This window comes from Acanthochromis polyacanthus, chromosome 4, assembly GCF_021347895.1.
Source record: "Acanthochromis polyacanthus isolate Apoly-LR-REF ecotype Palm Island chromosome 4, KAUST_Apoly_ChrSc, whole genome shotgun sequence".
Classification (NCBI taxonomy): domain Eukaryota; kingdom Metazoa; phylum Chordata; class Actinopteri; family Pomacentridae; genus Acanthochromis; species Acanthochromis polyacanthus.
Window position 1 is genome coordinate 18,199,387 of NC_067116.1, and position 21,311 is coordinate 18,220,697.

The 21,311-nt window shown below is 39.7% G+C and overlaps 1 protein-coding gene across 1 annotated transcript in view; it reads left to right on the plus strand.

Annotated features, from left to right (window-relative positions):
* Window positions 1-845: 845 nt before the first annotated feature.
* The window catches only part of LOC110965809 (collagen alpha-1(XXIV) chain), a 103,820-nt gene continuing 83,354 nt past the window's right edge, over window positions 846-21,311 (plus strand). Inside the window, exons 1-3 of the mRNA XM_051947462.1 lie at window positions 846-1,397; window positions 11,487-11,557; window positions 14,374-15,761. Coding sequence (XP_051803422.1) covers window positions 1,345-1,397; window positions 11,487-11,557; window positions 14,374-15,761 — 1,512 coding nt within the window. The 5' untranslated portion in view covers window positions 846-1,344. The remainder of the gene's footprint in view (window positions 1,398-11,486; window positions 11,558-14,373; window positions 15,762-21,311) is intronic.

The window sequence follows — 21,311 nt, forward strand, 5'->3', positions numbered from 1 at the left end:
GAACTTTATTATTTTTGATGATAATGAAGACAGTGCAGTGATGCAGTTGAGTCATTTCACACAGCAAGACCACATAAGTCTTGGATGCACTACTGCATATTTTCTCACACCAAACCTGACATGTTTCCAAGATTTTATACATCATTTTTTTTAAAAAACAATTTGATCCAAGAAACATCGGAGGTAGTCATTAGCCAAGAAATGAACGACCAGGAAACTTCCTCTATTACTTGTTCAGATGGATTTTCTGACACAGCGCATACAAGAGTCAAACTTTGGACTTGTGATGTCCAATCAAACAGGATACTACTCCGAACTGCTGTGAAATTTATTTTACTGATAAGGGGGCTTTGTTAAGGCAATTCTACTTGAGCTCAAAATAAAGTGTTGTAAACAAGTCTTGGTATGCCTTGTCTAATGCTGGATAACAGATCTTGTTGCCATTTTGCCAGAACAACAGAGCCTTGAGCTGCAGCACCTGGCAAATTTGCTTGTCAGCAAACAACATGAGGCTGAACCAGCTGAAATCTTCTATTTCTCTCTGGCATTATTTCAGTCTTAGAGTGCATGCGTGTGTGTGTGTGTGTGTGTGTGTGGTGTGTGTGTGTGGTGTGTGTGTGTGTGTGTGTGTGTGTGTGTGTGTGTGTGTGTGTGTGTGTGTGTGTGTGTGTGTGATTGCAGACAGGCTCTTTACCATGGGATGTACAGTGCTGAATATACAGTAAACATGGGCATTACACCAGCTTTAGGGTAACACGGTAGTCCAAACTGACAACACGCAGTGAAGAACACAAGCCAAAAGTCTATCCGTGATGTCACGAGTCAGTAACTGGTGAAATCCAACACCACCAGCTGGTAGGAGTTGTGATGGGGAGAATACGGGTCCCCTTTGCATCAGTGCAAGTCAAGGCACATAGCAGAAACCACCGCCTGGAGGTAAAGACGCACAGGAGAGAATCTGCAGTGGCGCTGGAGAGCAAGACGCTAAATCTATGTACCCCTCAGAGCAGTCGAGTTAACGCTGCTGCAGAACAACTAGCCGCACTCCAAGCCAGGTTTTTTGTTCTATGCAACTGTTGCGCGTCTCCACTTTGGATAGAAATAGCCAGATCACTGCGCGCCGCAGAGCGCAAAGGATCTGAGGCTGTAGGCTTGGAAAGAGTGGGAGAGATCTCTCCTCCGCACTGCTGAGGCTACGATGAGGAAATTTTGAAGTGGCAGCACTCCTCCGTCCACTTTACGCTTCCTTTGGCTGTTACCAAAGGTTTAGCCCATGTGCAGGTATCCTCAAGAGTGTGATTCTGTTTTCACCCAGATCTCTGCTGCCTGGACAAATGCATACAAATGCATTTAGGAGCTCAACGGACAAGGAGTGGACACGTTTCCGCGGCAGCAACGTAAGTGGACATTTGGTTCAGTATTACGCAGACGTCACAGTATCTCTGCACTGTTCAGACTGTTGCCAGATATTCATTTGCAACAACAGCAACTGGAAGACTTATTTCTGTTCAGGTATTTGGCCTCTTTCCCTGACAGGGGCGTCAATAGACAGAAAAAGTCCCGGCAGCAACAGATTTTAAATGAAACGTGACTGAAGCTGTGTATGTACCATATGCATTTAGTCACATACATACAGTTTAGTTTTGGATCATTGATCTCTGTTCCTATTCTTTCTTTTCCTGATGTTTCCAGTCAGATGCATTTGTTTCAGTTCTATTCTTTATTTGTACAGAATAGCTGCAGTATAACTTTACATATGGACCGTCCCCATCTGTTAACTCTACTTTTCCTTGCATACATGTGTTTAGATTTTAGAGTCAGATTCTCTTTCATACTTGTCATCTTGGCTTTGAACTCTCCATGTGAACATGCAGCCTGGGCTCTCCTACATTATAATCTGAACACCATGTGGCCTACCGCTCAACCCCCTCCTTTTTATTTATGTTTCACTCACATAGCTATGATAAGCCAGAAAATAAACACTGAAGCATGAAGAGAGAGAGAGAGAGAGAGAGAGAGAGAGAGGGGGGGAGAGAGAGAGGATGAATGAGCATGTCTCGGAAGCGATGATGCTTATTCAGCAAGTGATAAATCTTTGTTGCACTGATATAAGCATTGAAGCAGCTGTCATCAACCCAAGAGTAACAGATTTATCAAACTCTGTCACAGTTTTTAGGCTTTAAATAGAGAAAAGCATCCATTTAGCGCCCTTAAACCTAAACATTCCTCATGGAAGTGTGTATTATTGACATGCAGCGTGCAGGTTTTGTTGTCTCGTTACATTCATTCGGGTCTGTGGAGGATCAGAAATGTGCACTCGTTCAAAGGGTATTTAACAGGAAATTTATCATCTTCTATCAGAAGTGAGTCCAAGTTGTCTGCAGTCTATTAAATCCCTTCCAGATATGTTCTAAAAAGGGGGAAAAAAAATCTGAGATCACAAAGAATTCTGTTGTTCTGTGCTGATAGTGTTTGCTCAGTGGAAAACAAAGTGGACCTGAAATCCTGAGAAATCCTTTTTTTGTCTTTGAGCGTGAAAATGAGAGTCTTATGGTGGAATAAATGTGGCCTCCCTTGAATTCACAGAGTTAGTGTGTATGCATCAGTGGTTAACTGGCTCCTGAGCCTCAGACAATCACCCACTGTTGCAGGCATTGCTGCTCCGTTGCTGGCAATGGTTGGACTGTATAGCTGCAGAGACACAGCCACTCACGTACTGTACACTTGACTCAGAGCAAGAGTCTCCTCAACATAGATCCCATAATATGTTGATAATGCAGGTGTTGATGTGCAGGACTTTGGTCTCTGAAGCAGACTGTCTAGAATTAAGTAAGAATCATTTGCTTAAGTTTTAAAGTGGCTTGAGAGGAAAGTTCTGGAAGATGTCTGCAGTAGTCTCACATCCATAATACACCGAGGGTTTTTCACAACGTCACAGGAGGCTATTGGGGTTGACTGATTGACTGTGCAGTGTTGTCCAGGCCAAAAGCCATTCTTCAGTGATTGCTGCGTTCAGCGTAATGCAGCTGAAGTCTTGAATAGATGCGTTTTCTGTTATTCTTAAGTGAAGAAAGCCCTCGTGAGAAAAGAGCACAAGACTAAAGAGCATTATTGATACTCCTATTGATACTCCACAACCCATCGTTCTCTTTCCATGTGCTCACTAACTCATGCTGTCATTGTACTGGGTAGAGACAATGTAGCTTACCACAATATCACCATCACATGTAATTATTTTAATCACTTTAATATGACCACAGCCTTTATTTTCTATGTATTATAGCTGGAATTCTTTTAAAGACACACATTTACACACATAATACATTACATTTTCAAAGCATTCCCATAAAAGTCATATTAGAGCTTGTAATGGAATGGATTTATCTCATCTGAGTGACATAAGATAGCATAAACTCTGCTTTCAGCAAAATATAATAATCACAGTAATTACATTTCCCACTTCTAATGGTGTCTAAGAAGCCAGTTATGCTTTTATTTGTCCCTGCTGAGATTCGCGCTGCTTAGACTTAATCCAGTGTCAAGTTATAAGGGAGTTGAATAGAATTTAATTTGTGGGGCGCAGACATTAGAAAATTTATGAACCATCACTGACATGGGAACAACTTAACAATAAAGTGTCTTTGCACAAACAATGTTCTGGTTACTCAGGATAATCCACAGACCTCACTGCGAACAGCTACTTTCAACCCAAGCTGAAAACTATCCAAAAACTCAGCCCATAGTGAGGCCTGTGGATTCACAAGCCACTGCTGAGGTGCACAAATACATTTCTCTTTTGGTTATTGTTTGTGTGAACTAAGCCTGATTATCCTTGAAAAATGATGCATGTGGGGGATCACAGCCTCACCAGCATCTCACTGCAGGATGCTCACCTTCTCTGCATCTGTGGCTGTATGGATTTGGGCCTGTCTCTGTGAGTGAGTGTATTTACCCCTCCTAACATCTGCAGGTCCCTCCACAACAGGAAAAGGGCAAACCAATAAAATCCCGTGGAAGTTTACTCACAGCCCCTTGTCTGCTCGCTGTCTTGTGGACTAAGTCAATCTTTGCTCTGGACTGCGGTGACCTCTTGACTCCAAGTACCAATTGAGTGAGCTGACAAACGAGAGCCACGTGAAGCTCTTTGTCAGAGAGGTAGAAGCAGACGAGACACGCTGCTGCTAGAAAAATGCATTGCAAATTACATTTTGATGTACTTTGGAAGTCGTTATGATGTCAACATTTGGCAAACAAAGCAGGCAGGTGAATCCTGGAAACTAGTAGACTTGCTAATTTTCGCTGATGGCCATTTGGAGAGGAGAAGACAAGCTCATTTAGTTCCTCCATAATTCAGTCATTATGATCAGGATGCAGGTAGTGAAGCTGAAACACGGCCAACAGGAACAGATACTGGCAGTAGATCACTTACTTCTTCATGTCCAGGAATGTTTTTGTTGAGATTGAAAGGCAAATCGTGCAGGAACAGAACACCTGATTTGCAAGAAAGTCATGTTTTCATTGACAGAAAGTTTTTACATGAGGCATCTAATCCTTATATGGTGGACATCATTTTTCTAGTGTCTTAGGAGCTACAATACAGCTCCATAAGGCACCGTGTCATTTTATGTGTGTCAGGGTTACAGCTCTCCTTCTGTTTTGAATTCCTCCGCTCTTTTTTCTTGGACTCGAGCGGGCCACATTTTTGCCAAATGGGGCACATAACAGTAGAGGTTAGGCAAATGCTCCGAGGTCACGCTCTATAAACCTCAATTTTGTGAATAACGACTCTATGTGGCAGACTTCTGAACAGTGCTACATCCACTGTGTGATATTCTGGCTGGCTGAAGCCAACGTCAGTCAGTACAAGTGGTGAAATGGGATGGGTCAGTCAAGGTGACTTCCATCAGGTTTCTTTAGCTAGTCCTACATGTCCTTACAAATCAGAGAACCTTTTCACAGAAAGCAAAGGAACGAAAAGCAGTTGTGTACATTCTCGAGCCCAACACAGATCAGCAGCAGTTTTCTTGGTACCAATTCCTTTTGGGTAATCCTCAAGAAGTTTGGAGTTGTTTGGGCAGATTAACAGCTTTGCATGCTTTGTTGCTACTAATGGATTCAGTAAAGGGCCTGTCAAATTAGACATGTAAACAGTTTAATGTGAATACCACTGCTCACAGAGTCACTCCCTGACAGACATCAGTGATGAACGTAAGAAAATAGTTTCCCTTTTCTTATGAGGACTGTAAACAGAAGCTAAGTGAGTTTGCTTCTATTTGCCAAGCCTAATTGAGCACTTCGCCTCTCCGTTTGTTTCTCAGCCTTCTCCTCAGTTGAATGAACCATTGTTAGGGATCCAAGCTAATTTTGAGGGGAGAATGGCAAGATCTGTTACCGCTGGAATGATTCATTGCAGAGGGGAGTTTAAAGTTGTGATTATTTATAGTCTTGACATGACACCCACTCTCCACATAGTGGTATTTCCCTTAGTCAACAGAGCACTGTTTGGGGAGATTTTTCTCGTTTCGCCAGTCTTTTCCATTAACCGCTAAGACTGGGAAACATGTCACTGTCACTTATGCAAGGATTTACCTCAGAATTTAATAAAAAAGTAGAAAAAAACTGGCAAATCTGCATGTAGTCTGTTGCAAATTATTCTGATTCAGTTTTTGATGTTGATGTATGCATATAAGAAAATAAAATGTCAAGATTACATTGATGTTGGAAATGAAAGCTGGCAAATGGCATGGGGTGAAAGTGCGGGAAAATTCCCACCACCTGTGCTGACGTCACTATAGATGTGCTGAAGCGATGAACTGAGTGTGTTTGGTGGCAGAGCCTCAGGGATGCTTTAAATGGCCCCGAACAGGGAGACGGTGAGACAGACGGCAGGAAAGCTGTCTGAATCAGCATCAGATGGCCCCACACACCCCATGAGGGAATGTTAAGTGTTATATATTTTTTTTCCTTTTCTAGTCGGCTTTTAAAAGTTGCCAACTTCTAAGCAGAACCAGCTACTCATCGGCCCTGTAAATGTCTTTTCTATTCTTTTCTCATCAGATGAATGATTGCGTTCATAAATCCAGCACTCGTTTCTTTCTATTACTTTTTCCTGCTTCAGGGATATGTCTGTGTTCCAGGCTCTGGAATGTCGCACCACTTTCTCGATGGGGAACAGGTGACAGACACAGCTCGTGATGTTTCTACTTACAGTCAGCCCATTTTCTTTTCCAATATTGTTGTCTTTGTCTCTCTTATTTTCCTCTTCTTTTATGCTTTTGATTAGATTTTTTTCCTTGAACCTGCAGGAGAACATTACTCTGGGAAAACAAATATGGCTGCTTGTCTGTTGGTCTCTGTAAAACATGGCAACACAAACACTTGTAGCCTTTTTTTGCAGAGTTAGTCGGATGCTCAAAGGCCATGTAAGAGAGATGATTTTAGGATCATCCATCATGCTGTTTGTGGCTATCACACTCACAAAACAATCCCTGAGGGTTTAAGGTGTGACAGGACTCTGTGATTCATGAGCTCTTTTTAGGCTTACACAGCTGCATATTAAAATAGCAGGACTGGTGTCTCCTCACATGTTTTGCTCAGCTACCACACTGTGTCAGTGTTGAAAATTATGACACGAGTTGCCAGAACTATTCCAGCTTGTTTTAGCAGCTGTTGCTGGGCACAGGGCTGCTGATGTGATTGATTTGTTCTGAATATGCAAAGTATGCTTTGAAGATTTACTGTAGATGACAATGTGCTGTACAACATGCTGTGGATTATAAGACAAGGAAGCGATTTGGACTACTGTTCAGTGCAAATTCTGATATACTCTTTTGGTTTCAGTTTGGATGTAAATTCTATATTCTATATATATTCTATATGTAGTTTTTTCAGATTTTCACTTCAAATTTGTTGGTTTTTACTTAGCACATTGCCCTTAAATCTAAACTGCAATAAAATTAAGCATTTTTTCTGTAGCTCCTTATTCTAATTGTTGAGGTCTCTTCTAGTTGTTAGACAATGTCTGCAACTGGTTCATAGCATTATGCAAGGTAGCAACCAGGATGGTGACTCTGTAGATACAATGGGAATGGCTAAGCATTTTCTGCTGTCTTTGCTGTAGTTTTAGAGGTAGAACTGAACAATTTCAGCTTAAACTGTGGAAATACAGACTGAACTCATGATATGCTGGTTGAACATGGTAGTGTGGGTAATCTCTGGTCTCTGAGTCAGTGCTATCTCAAGGTGAATGCATTCTATGTGCATTTTTATAGAAAAGACTATCCCGAATAATTGAGGTGTTTTAACAGTAGAACTGTTAAAGAGAAGTGAAAGGAACACAGAACACATGTTATCTTAAAACAGAAATAATTAAAAATAAATAATTAACAATGTGACATTTTACCATTCTCTTTACCAGTGCACATATAGTCCATTTATAACTACTATTAATATGATATATATGTGGGGAAGCTATGAGGAATATGGATTACTCATGTCAGTGTAACATGGAAATCCACTCTGGTTTCCTTTACTGACCATGTATACTGCATACTGCCCCTCCTCTGTAGCTATATGGTGGGCAGTGCCACCTAGAGGTGGGGTCATTGAGGGTCAAAAGAATGAAGTCACATAAATATAGAGTAAAGTTACAAAATACAGTGCGTTTTTTGCACAGCTAAAAGGCTTTATACCTCATTGTGTGGTTATTGCTGTTGAAGACAATCTTCTGAAATTAGTGAAATGTAAGTGCAAAAATGTTTCTTGGGGTTTTTTTCCATTTCACAATCAAGATGCGCTTTCGCTTCAGCTGTGTTTTGCAGTTAGACGTTAGATGTTGTACATAGCATTTGCCACTTCTCAGAAAATACGAGCAGATAATGTTCTGTTTATTAAACAAAGCTGGTCAGCACTCCCTCAAAGGCCTTTGAAAATGAAGATCCTTGAAGTAACATATTCTTAGCAACTTGAAAAAAATTATTTTAAAAGGCAGGCGCATCACTCATCTTTCTAAATCTTCACTCTTCTCTCCTTGTGGTCAGAGCTGTTTGTGGCATGCTTCCATGAACAGCATTAAATTGTTATTAACGAACTATGCCTTTGAGACAAAATCCATCATTGTCTGGAAACAATAAAAAATGACACAGAAATGCTCTCTGCATGACTTTGACTATATTTTCAGACATAAAAATGTCAAGGTTTAATGCCTTCATAAACAGAGAAGTCCGGTTGCCTTTTAACAGGCTCCAGATTTCTTGTTTTTTGCATTTTCCAACTACTAATTCCAACTTAGTATTGACTAGGGCTGCGGATAATGAATATTTTTTATTGTCAGTGAATATATATATTATTTTGTTGATTGATCATTTAGTTGCTTAGAAACAGCTCAGTATGCTTGTGTTTGCCAAACACCATTTTCATATTGAAAGGTATTTAGAAAGGTCAGAATCAAAAAAATCAACTTCAGAACAAATGAACTTTACTGATTTACTGATTCTCACAATTGATGCCAGTCAACTGATTAATTGAGGATTTCAACCATAGTATTGACCTTTAACTTACATTCTACTAAGCTGCATATCTGCACCATTTAAAGTCAATCGTCATTGTATTGTACATAGTCATGGAATATCTTGGGAAAGGTATGAGCTGATTAATACTGCATTTACAGCATCAGCAGCTTTAACTTCTTGAGTGTATTTATTTAATTCCTTGCATGAATGGGCAACACCATAAGATGTATAGGCATTTTTGGGTAACTCTGTTATTTATTATCCTTATTTGGGATGATACAAAAACCCAGCCAGTTTTGGTACAAAGAAACACTGCCTCTTCATATGTATATCTATAAGGACAGTAGGTAGATTTGCAATTAAATGATTATACCTCGGGGCTGCTCAGCGGCGTAGTGGTTAGCACTTTCGCCTTGCAGCAAGAAGATCCCTGGTTCAAATCCCGGGGTGGGCCTGGGATCTTTCTGCATGGAGTTTGCATGTTCTCCCTGAGCATGCGTGGGTTTTCTCCGGGTACTCCGGCTTCCTCCCACAGTCCAAAAATATGCTGAGGTTAATTGAGTACTCTAAATTGCCCGTAGGTGTGAATGTGAGTGTGATTGTTTGTCTGTATATGTAGACTGGCGACCTGTCCAGGGTGTCCCCTGCCTTCGCCCGAGTCAGCTGGGATAGGCTCCAGCACCCCCCGCGACCCTAATGAGGATAAAGCGGTGTATAGAGGATGGATGGATGGATGATTATACCTCACCTACTTTAATCTTTGGTAGAGTGGTTAAAGTAATATGTTTATAATCTAATGTTGTAGTAGTCTTTTGTAATGGATATCAAAGCAGTAGTACTGCACTGTCAGCTGCATTTGGCCTCTGTTGTACAATTGTGTCTACCATTTTGGAAACAAAAAAAGACTTACCCAATAAAATAGGATTGCAGCTAATGCTAAAGTTAATAGATGATATACATTTTTGGTAGAGTTTATAATTCAGTTTTTCACTAAATGTACAGTATAATATTTTCCTCTTTCACACTTACCCTAAAGCACATGCTGTTTCATTTATAGCCAACATGAAGTGTATTAGCTGAATTTTGCTGAACTGCAATGTAACACACAATAAAAAAATAAGTAAAACAATCCATAGCGTAAATTTGGTGCATTTGTACCCTCAATAAAAACACAAATGAGGCAGAATAACTGCTAGAATAATACTGTTAGATGCAGCTCTGATTTTTTTTAGCACAAAAAATATGAATGGCTATAAATTATGAGTTCATGTAGCCAGTGAATCTAAAGTGGGAAATGTAATTAAATCCATATTTACTTATATTTTGAAATGTCACTGGGTGCTGGAATTTTGACATTTGCCTTTGTACAAATAAAGACATTTCCACCACAAATTGATCCAGTAAAGGCACAAATTGGAGCATAAAAATTCACGAGTGTACAGGAAATGAAGTGTTTGACACTCAAACACCCTTGGATTAGTGTCATCCTCCCAATATTGAAAGGAAACTGATGCCTAATAAAAACAATCTAGTGCATAAAGCAGCAGAGAATTGAGTTATGATACAGTTTGTTTATGGGTTTCTTTCATTTTGACATAAAGAACGGTGGAAAGTCTGGCATTTCCTTAAATGCCAAACACAGACTAAATAGCAGGTTATAAAGACCCCGCTCCATTACGGCGGCAGCAGCTTGGATGGACAGTAATGACATAGCTACGTCTTTGGATCCTGTAATTTTAATTGGCTGCCAGGTGTTCGTTAACGTCCGTAAACGGAAATCACTGCGCAACATCTAAAAGAAAAGCAGCATTAGCCCAGACTTTTACGACAGCGTTTCTTTACGTTTGAAAGTTAAACTGACAGCTAGCTAACTTTTATAATGCGGTCAGCCGTTTCCAGAAATAATCTAAATGGTTTAGTGACACGTTAGGAGCTTAAATAAAACTGTAGTTAAGGTGGAGGCAGAATGGGGCGTTCTCCGTCCTTCATCAGAAATTTGGGGATAACCATACAGTCTATGGGGATAACCCTGGAGGCGAAAGTTCACTGCCGCTTAGTTAAAGGGGAACTTCGGTTTTTTTCAACCTGGGGCCTGTTTCCATATGTAATTTCATACATGTGAGTGATGGAGAAATGAATTTTCGACATAGCTCCAGTATTTAGCCAGGCAGGCAGCTTAGCAGCTCGGCTAGCGAAAAATATGGGGCAACTGCCCCCCCCCGCATCAAAGTCCGCCCTAACGTGCTTTTTCCCCACACTGACCGGCTCGGATAGTCTCAATGAGTGTCCCACAACATACTAGAGATGGGCGTTTCTTTGTAAATGTTAAGAGGGGGGAGGTTAGAGGGGGTGAGGGAGAGGTTGTATGTGCGCATGCGCATGCTACGTTCAAAGTCGTAGGAAATTAAATCTCCTCTAATGCCTTTAAGGTATTTATGTAACATTTACAGTCGGTAGCGGCTGGAGCTATGCTGAAAAATACCAGAGAAGAAGGGTGTACACACTGAATTTTCGCACCGTAAATTTAACTATTTCTGTCTAAATCAGAATTTTCTTTGGTCTGTTGTAGAAAGAACATTTCTTTGCAAATGCCACGTTGAACAACATTTTAGATAACAATTAACAACGTGACTTAGATACAAAATACCCAAAGGCTTACCAGTATTTCAACAAGTTGCTCGGTAGCCTAACAGGACGTGAACATCTTATTGTTGGCATTTCTTTCCTTTTCATGTTCTTTAACTACTGATGTTATAAAATGTGATTGTTCCTACTCTTCCCATTCTATTGAAGGAGGCTTAAAAATATGTTCACGGGTGATGACAGACAACAACCGGATTGTTTAGTATCATTCATTCGCATAGGAATGGCGTCTTTCAGAGAAAAAAAAACGCTCATCTGTGTAACACATTGTTTACATAGCTTACATTTTTATATGGTACCTCATAGCTAATCTGTTTTTGTGCGTCCTTCCAGGTGGAACTTTCTCCTGCTCCTGTCAGTATGCTCAGCAGTACTCTCTGGAGAAGAAGATTACGTAGCTCAAGGTAAACAGCAAATTTATCAGTTTTAATATAATTACTAAGGCAATTTTTGTATTTTGTACATTGCAACTATTTCTTTGTCTTTATGACTAGTGTACTTGCCTCTCTGACATTTTATCATATGTACAAAGTAATGGGTCAGTTTGATATTTTTTGTTTGCTTTTGGCCTCAGCTGGTACAGAGTTGAAATGTCTCTTTGAAAGTTGCTAACTCAAATACAGAGAAGTAATTACCTCAGCAGAAAATCACAACTCTGGATTAGCAATAAAAATACCCCCTACTGCCCCAGAGATCTCTCCACCAAAACACTCACACACGTGTTCACATAAACCTTTAGTGCTCCATATTGATGCAAACCTTCTCTGCCAGTGTGCTTATAGATCCGCAGATTCACTCAGTGTATTTTTTTTCAATCCCTCCATTTCTTTCTCTTGCATGTACGCACACACGTACACACACATACATGCATGCAAATATACACACAGCATTTGTGTTTCAGTAGACATTTACAGTAACTCTAAAGCAGTTTTCAAATGGGACATATGTAACATTGTTAGCATCGTCATTTTGTTACAATGACAGCATTGTTGTTACACATAGGTTGCTTTTAAATGAATGCTTATCACAGCTTCATTTATACATGCCCATCAAAGTGATGGCGGGAGCCACGGTACGCACAGTGTTTGCCATAGGCGTGAGATTCGACAGTGCATTATAATGCATCAAAGATAAAATGGAAACTTATAACAAGCTTATCTGACTGTCCAAATTCATGATGAATATTTACTTATAATTCCCTAATAACTGAAAATTCTTTACATGAGTAATAATACTTTATCTACTGGATCAACTTATGGTACTATGCAATGTATATTCATTGTTACTCAGCCATCTGTTACCATATATTGGTAGTTACTTAAATGATTAGATCACATTCTATTAATAGACTTGTTTTTGGGAACATATTACATATAACATTACATTGCTGAGTAATGCCAATATCTGACTAAGAAATCAAAACCAACACATCACTAGTACATAAGCTTGTTGGGACAGAAAAATATTTTTACTATAGTAAGTGATGCTCAGAACTCCACTGTAGTATAGAATTTAACTGTAGCTTATAAATTGGGAGTCTGCGTGTGAAAGTTTACCTATCTGAAGTGATACTTCTCGATCAACCTGGTCATCCATGTCATAAGGAGATGTTCTTTAGTACCAATATTGGTGTAAAAAGTGTGTACAATCCTTTCCCAAATTGCTTTGCTTAACTCAAAATATGTGTACCTGTTGATGCGACAGCATGCAGTGTGTGCCCTACTGAATGTGACACATAGATGTTACTTTGTTCAATCTAGTGAGATCGCATTGCAACATTGCAGCTGAGAAGTTCAAATGCCAGCAGTGTAAAAATAAGCAGACCATGTCTGTATGTGTCAAATATCTATGTTTCCATTCATGTTAATATATTAGTCACATTAGTGTTGCCATTTTTATTTTTCCATGAAATGAGATGTGACACTTTGCACAGAATATCCTCTGTCTCCAAGTCATGTTTAAGCACTTTATCCCGTCTGTGCCTCACTGTCAACAGACTTAAGATAAATTCTTTGAAGAATTACTTGTGGCATGACAAATCATTGACAGGACTGCTTAGAGGAGAGCTGCTCTCATGAATCTCTGGTGGCAGATTGATTCATAAAGGCTGTGTGGACTGGTTTCCTGTATCCTAGTTCAGCCCCATGCTTCTTTAGCCCTCACTCTTCTTAAGTGCCACAGCTGCCTCTCCGTTACTTACTCTTAGGAAAAAAGGGGATGGAGACATAGAGGCATGATAGCTCATTATTTTTCCCTAGGCCATTTAACTGGAACACTGACAGATGTTTATTTGCATTTTCAGCAGTGATATTTATTTTTTGAGTTAAAATTATAGGCAGGGAAGACAATTTAGACATATATGACATTTGCTGTATCTATAAACAGTCAGAAATACAGTAATACATTTCAGTTATATATATATATATATATATATATATATATATATATATATATATATATATATGTATGTGTGTGTGTGTGTGTGTGTGTATATATATATATATATATATATATATGTATGTGTGTGTGTGTGTGTGTGTGTATATATATATATATATATATATATATATATATATACAAATAAGACCGCTAAAGATGGTGTGTATAACTTTAGTATTCTCTCTACACTGTGTGCCATTGTCATTCCCTCTTTGTTGTGATTTTACATATTTAGGATTTTCCAAGGATTGTTATGAACTGATTCGTACGTAGTTAAAAATGCCTTCATTTCCTGTACTGTCAGTTCTTTTCACCAGTCCAACAGTTCATAATTTAGTGTTTTACAAACTGGGGTTCTGGAAACTGCCTCTCAATTATTAAACTTGATGGGTCCACAGTAAGACCTAAACAGATAATTAGACTATTACTCTGATGGGCTAATACGATCTCTGTTAACATTATTGCCATTTTGGGCCCCCCTAGTCACTTCAGAAAATGCATTGCACTCTGTTTTTACAATCAGCAATTTTTGAATCCAAATCTGCTGCCAATACTAAAATACAAGTCCATAAAAACTGCCAGACATTTTTGTTTCATTACAGTTTCACGTATTAGACTTGTTTTGACACATTTATCTTGCATGAAATTACCACAAATACCAGTACTTCACAACAAGTCAAAGACTTTTTTTCTTTAGAAAGTAATGAGCCCAAACCTGCCTGACTCCTTTATGATCGAGTCTTGACATAGTAAACTTACCAGTGTCTCTTCTGCCCTTCAGGAGTGGATATCCTCTATCGATTGGGCCTTACAACACAAAGCAGCACAGACAATCCCTACGAAAGGACAAGTTCCTCTCCTACCACTTACACCAATGTTCCTTCACACTTGGATGTTCCTGTTCCTGGATATGGGGTGTTACTATACTCAAACTCCCTCTATGAGGCTCCAGCAGGCGATCTGTTCCCACCGGAGTTTGGTGAGGAGTTTTCTGTCGTGGTTAGCCTGAGCTCCTGGCGAGCAAACAATGCTTTCATTTTTAGTATCAAAGATAGCAGGAACAGGCTGCGTTTTGGAATTCAGCTGCTGCCACGCAGAGTGGTGGTTTATACTGCTGAGAAAGCCTCCATCTACTTCACCTACAACTGGCAGGATGGGCGCCAGCACCCTTTTGCTGTTGGTGTTCGTGCGCGTTCAGTGTCCTTCTATGCGGCTTGTGGAGCAGTGCAACAGCAAGAGCAGACCCTGGGGAGATCTCAAACACTGGCAGAATCTGGAGGTCTCTTTACTCTGGGGAGAATGAACTCCAAGGCAGCACCATTCATTGGTCGAGTCTGCCAGCTAGATATCTATCCCTCTGCCCAAGCTGCCGCGCACTACTGCAACTACCTAAAAAAACAGTGCCGGCTGGCCGACACTTACCGATTGCCTTTGTCACGTCCTGGTTTGGATATTGAGGCAAATGACCCCCCTTCCAGCCCTATAATTAAGTCCCTTCATGGAGTAGCAGCTACCCATCATACTCCCATCAAAGCCACAGCAGCTGTCAAACTGTCCGCAGGTAGTTTGATCACACAGTATTCAACTTTGAGCCCACCAGTGCAGCCTCATCTGGAGGACCAGAGCCACATTTCGGCATTGGAACCCCTATCCCACCCAACTACATCCTCACTTCAGCCTGACAGCTCCACCTTATCGACTCCAAAAAAGCAAGCATCTCTGGATCTCACGTATGGCACAGCTATCTCCACTACCAAAAATGTGTTTGTTAAGAGCAGTAGGCCCCAGGGGGACACTGATCACTCTGAAAACAGCACAGAGGAAGAGAGCAGCTCTGGGAGCCAGCAGACTCCAGACGCCACCCCAGGCCTGATTTCCACTGTCAGGCAAAGTCGAGTGAAGGAAGGACTCAGGAACAACTCCATCACCAGCACTAGGGAATCTCGCTTTGGACTTCAACAGAATCATCACGTCCTGGAGACTCATCTGAAAGCCAATGGCACCACTTTGTACAGGGAGAATCAGGTGGACACCTCAGAGCATCATGATTTGGATGGCAGCTATGATGATGTAGACATGGGAGGATATGATTATGGATATGAGGAGCCAGACTTCTTCTATGACTATGAAGATGGTTTCCGTGGCCCCAAAGGAGAGCCAGGTGATCCGGTAAGTTATTTGAGTTTAAGAATCGCAAGCAGAGCTGTCAGTGCTTATAGGATTGAGACATGAGTCAGTGCAGTAATGTTCCTTATCAAGAGTATAACAGAAATTCTGAACTACTAATGTGTGGTCTTCACACTTTGAATGTAAGATTAGGCTCTCCTACATACACATAGGATAAATATGAAATGTGTTGGTTGTGTGGTGCAGTGATTTTAAAGGTGATGGCATGTCCAAGCACTGTTTATTTGTCATGTATCTGCAAGTTGTTAAAATAACACGTCATTCCCTTGTTGAAATACTACCAACTGCTTTTGCTCTTATGTTCAAGAGGGTGATCAACTGAGGGCTGCGGATATACTCTGGCAATAAGAAATTAGCCGTGCATCTGTGTTCAAACCATGATGTAAGCTTTCTGTCAGGATAGCTTTGCCTCTGAACAGGCTTTTTAGTTTGCAAGCATTGCTTATGTTTCCATGAGTTAGAAGTGTCAAGTCTTTCTACCTGTGTTTAAAATCAGGAGTGTATTTAATGATGTAAGCTGTCTGAGCTCATCTTCCAGTTTCCATACTGCTCCCTCAGTTGTAAAGTGCCTGCAGGCCTGTGGGAGGGTCGCAGCTTTGACAGCACATTTTCTTTCCTTTTAATAATTCATCTCAGAAGCTGAGTATGTTTGACTGCAGTAATATGAGCACACACTCTGAGCTGCAGGTCCTTTCCAATGGATTGCATTTTGGCACATATTATGTTAAATTAGCCAGGGTGTTTGTTCTTTTGTGTGGTTATCTTGAAGTGTTTGTATGTCTTGGCTGCTCTGATCACTCAGATGCAGGCATGTGCTGAGTGCTGGGTCAGCTTTAGGTCACTGACTGAATCTGGGTCTTTGGCTCTTAGTTTGAACTTGAAAACAAGCTCACTTCTTCAAGGGAAGTTTTTTTTTTTTTTTTTTTTTTTAACAATTTTGTAGCCACATAATCAGGCGAGTGCAGTACAATTTTCACAACCTGCCTCTGGTTTCAAGAAGGGTTCTGTCATTAAGATTATAATACCAAAACACAGGATCTTTGCTGATACAGATTCCCTGTCTTTTAGTAGTGCTCTCATTTCCATATATTTAGTATTTGTTTTACTGCGCAGAACTTAGTGGGACTGTATTTGTGTTGGGCAACACAAGGTCAGGGATTGTTGCTATGGCTGTACAATCTCTGTAACTTAATAAATGTGACTCACAACAGAAGCAGCAAATCTGATCTGACTTATATGATCAATTTGGTGTACCCCTATTGCAAAACCAAGCTCAAAAGACACAGGACTGGTGTGAGCTTATCCTTCATGTTATGCTCTGAATCAAACATTGTGGCTTCTAACATTAAAACTGTAGTATAGGATACTTTATGGTATTTTAAGAATTTAATAGATTGTCAGTAAAAATGGACACATGTCAGTTTTTCATTTTGAGTTTTCCTCTGATAGAAAATTTAATTGTTACAGTGCTGCTGTTGGCCAGAGGAAAAAAAATGTATATCCACTTCACTGTAAAGAGCATAGCTGTGTTATGGAAAACAGTATTTTAGTGGACAGGGAGGTGTAGAGAGATGGAAAGAGGGAGAGAGAATAGATGGAATGGTGATCTAGTGAGCAAAGGCAAGGACATGTTGGTGCAAAACCTGATGTGGTGGCTTGTGAGTTGGCAGAGATATGCCTGAGCTGAGGGGATGGTGTCTAAAGCTGGGCCAACAGACTGGCAGAAAGACCTGGTTAGTAACATAAGACAATAGCAGTCTTGATAAAAGGGATTTTGAGATAGAGACCAAGACCAAAGTATACAGGCAAGACAGCACAATGAGCAACAGGTAACTGAACTGAATTTGGCCGTAGTGTTTGCACTACTTGGCCGACTGAACAATCTGGCAAGGAATGGAGTGAAAAAACAGGTTTTAAATATGGCAGCAAGAACTTGATGATTCGATGAGGACCAGATGTGCAGGTGGACTGGTAGCCAGGAGTTAACAGGGCTCCATGCTAAGAATAGGACTTGTATATACAGAGAGAGACAAACAGGGAAATGGCAAAAAAACACAAGGAGGGTATGGAGACAAAACATGTTGAATAAGGGGAACATCCAAGTAGCATAGGTTAGATTTAGTTAACTGCAATTTTATGTGGGGAAAAAAAATCAAATTAATTCTCAATTTACTATCATTGCATTTGCTCAGCTTTATCTGCATGTGATGCCTAACTAATGTTTCAGACCATTACTAGTACCCCATTCAAACACTACAAGGCTTTGAGTTTTAGAGGATATGTTGCTGCAAGTACTGAGAAGATAAAATATGATTTAGTTATAGTAATTTATCAGTGAGTTTGAAGGCTTGTCAGTTCCCAAAACGCTCATTATACTATTGGGCAAATTTTCCAGTGCTGTAAAATTATCAGTGCAGTCATGAGGTAAGCAGGACAGGTGTGCTGTTCATGCAACAAAGCGATTACCTGTAACTGTATGCTTTCATATGCTTGATTGACCAGCACAGGTTGTTAAATGACTTGTAGTGTTGGCTGTACCTTACATTTGGCTATTATCCTGCTTTTTAGCTACAGTCTTCTGTGTAGGGAACTCCAACTGTATTATCCCCAAGTTCTACTTGTGGAAGCTGTTTTCTTGTCCATTGTATTGATAGAAACTGTTTGGTTCTATTTTGATTATAGATGAATATAGAATACAGTAAATCTGAGCTTCTGACCTCAACAAGCAGACAGTTGCAATGGCACTGTGCCAAGAATCAAATCCTGATTGGTTGAAAAGTAACCTTGAACCGGAAAGACTAGAGAGTCCTTTCTTAAATCAATACTTGCTAGTAGCTCTTATTACAGTCAGATTTATTGCTGGTATGATCTTTCAGGTACGTCTGTCTGTCCTGGCTGTGAAGTGCTGCTTTGATGGGGCTGTTGGGAAAAAAAATTGCAATCAACCAAAGCATTCTAGACTGCTGCTCTTCAGCCTCAATCCATTATTTTTATTACTCAGTTTTACACCATTGCACTCCACTGTTTTCTGTGGCAGGACAAAAGCAAAGAGACAAACAATGCAAATACGAACAATTGCAGCCTACATGTTCGGTTGCTCCATATGTTTTTCATACTACCTTCTAGTGGCTGTAGACAACTGCAGCAGGTAAACATGCATCTGCAAAGTTCTGCATACCACTACACAGTGCCAACACAGCAGTATGTTTGAGTTTTTCGTCATTATCTTCTTTAGAAATTTCCCCTCATGATGATATCTCAGCTATATGAGCTGCACATGTACGCTCCTCATACAACAGGCAGCTTATTTATTGATGTCGGTTTGGGTAACAGTGCATGGGGTATTGTGATTCATCACAAGTTAATGTCACACAGTGCAACTGTTCAAAAGATGATTCATTCTGCCCTTTAACTTTCCAGACAACTGACCTCTTGAATTCACTCTGTTAGGAAGATTTGGCCCTGGTCTTGGCAGCACAGATGAAGCATGTGAATATTATCATTTTACTGCATGAGTGCCTTAGTTCCTTTAGGCCCTGTTGTTGTGGTGAAGGCGGTAGTGTGCTCACAGTTTCCATGTGTCAGTGTGTGGGAGTCTGGAGGAACAAACAGCTGTTTCTTTATTCATGTCTCACTCTGTGCCTGTTTACTGCTTTGACAAGGGATATGGATGCTACAGAGCACCCCACCAAAATCTCTAATAGTAACAGTAAAAGATCAGATCTTATTTAATCTATTGCATAATGTATACCTTTTTAGAGTCATTCTCTTTTTAGGCTGAGATGGTAATGGCATCTAAAGTCATCAAGTAGAGATGGTCGTTTAGATATGTCATTTTCAGTCAGTCTCTATTCTTAATTTACTTTTATTCTTCATTTACTATAAGCTCAGGCTAAAATTGTACTCTTCGAAAAGAAAAATATTTTTCCTCGTGGTCTTCCTCTATGTAGGTTTTGTTTTGAGTGCTCCGGTTTTCTCCTACAGTCCAAAGATATGCAAGTGAGATCATTTGGTGTTTGTAAATTGGCCGTAGGTGTGAATGGGAGTGTGAATGGCTGTCTTTCTGTGTTTGCCCTGTGATTGACTGGTGAGCTGCGCAGTGCTGTCCCTGACTTCTGATAATGCCATTTGACGTATGCTCCCATTCTCCCCTTTCAGTGATGACCATACTTAGAGAAATGTCACAGATTTATCCAGTTTTATTTGTTTTTTTGACCTTTCATCTTTTACTCTAACCTCTATGTCCTAATAGTGCTAAATTTTAAGCAGACCAGCTAGTTTGTAATGAAAACATTTGTTTTCACTGTAGATCAAAATGTCAGTGGAATTTTGGGGAATTGTTTGAGTAAACATTGGCTGTCATTTGAAAGTGCCTAGTAAGATGTATTTACATAAAAAAATTTTTTTTACTGGCCTGTGCCTGTACTTGTTAAATTGCTAAAAGTGAAATTAAAGTAAAGTAAATTAAGTCAGCCTCTGTACCCCATGTACATTTTCCATTAAAACTAATCATTTAGCACTAACAATGTCTCGACTGTATTTCTGATTAATATGTTATTTTCATTGAAAAAAAAAGCTTTTCTTTCAAAAATAAAAACATTTCTTAGTGACCCCAAACTTTTAAACAGTAGTATACATACATACATACATATATACATGTATGTGTGCATTTACAAATTACATCTTTTCCAACCTACTACATATTATATACTAAATGTCTTTCGTTGTACATACATTTAATCAGTTAAGTTGTTACATAAGGATTGCTTTTCAAAGTTACTTTTATGCTTTACTGTAAGTGAAATAGTAAATGACTGGACAACAGGTGACTTACTGGTTACACATGCTGAAGGCCTTATTAATGTAACTTGGCATTCTTCTTGGCATTCATAAGTGCAATACTTTGATAAATTAAAGCGCTTATACACGCTCAGATTTTGTTTTTTTTTGCAGGGTTCTGTATTATCTATCAATAATTAAATAAAGAATAAACAATTGAATAAAACTGGCTGACAATTGTTTTTGATAATCGGCCCTTTTTACAATAGTGCTTGCCAGAACTCAGATATTGTAGCTCCCTGTTTAACATATATTTATTAATATATTTTTGATGAATTATAGTACAATCCAACTTTTTATGATATGATTTTTGTTTTACATCTTGCATCCAACAGAACATGACATGCAGTTGTTACATTTATTTCATGCAATGCTTGCTGATGCTAGGAAGTTAAGTGTATATGCTGACCCAAGATTGCTGGTGTCTCATCTTGAAAGTGTGACTTGACCCTTCTGCTCAGAGCTTTCTTAATAGAGATTTTAGTCAGAACACTTGGCTCCTTTCTATGAACTTCCTAGCTGTTACATAAATATAGCACATGCTCATCATTGCAGAGGCCTGGACAGTGAACTACATGTTATTGCTTGCCATTAACATACTCCATCTCCTTTTTCTTTTTCCTCTTCACTCCCCTTTGCTCTCTCTCTCTCTCTCTCTCTCTCTTTATCTCTACAACATTCCCTTCCTTCTCT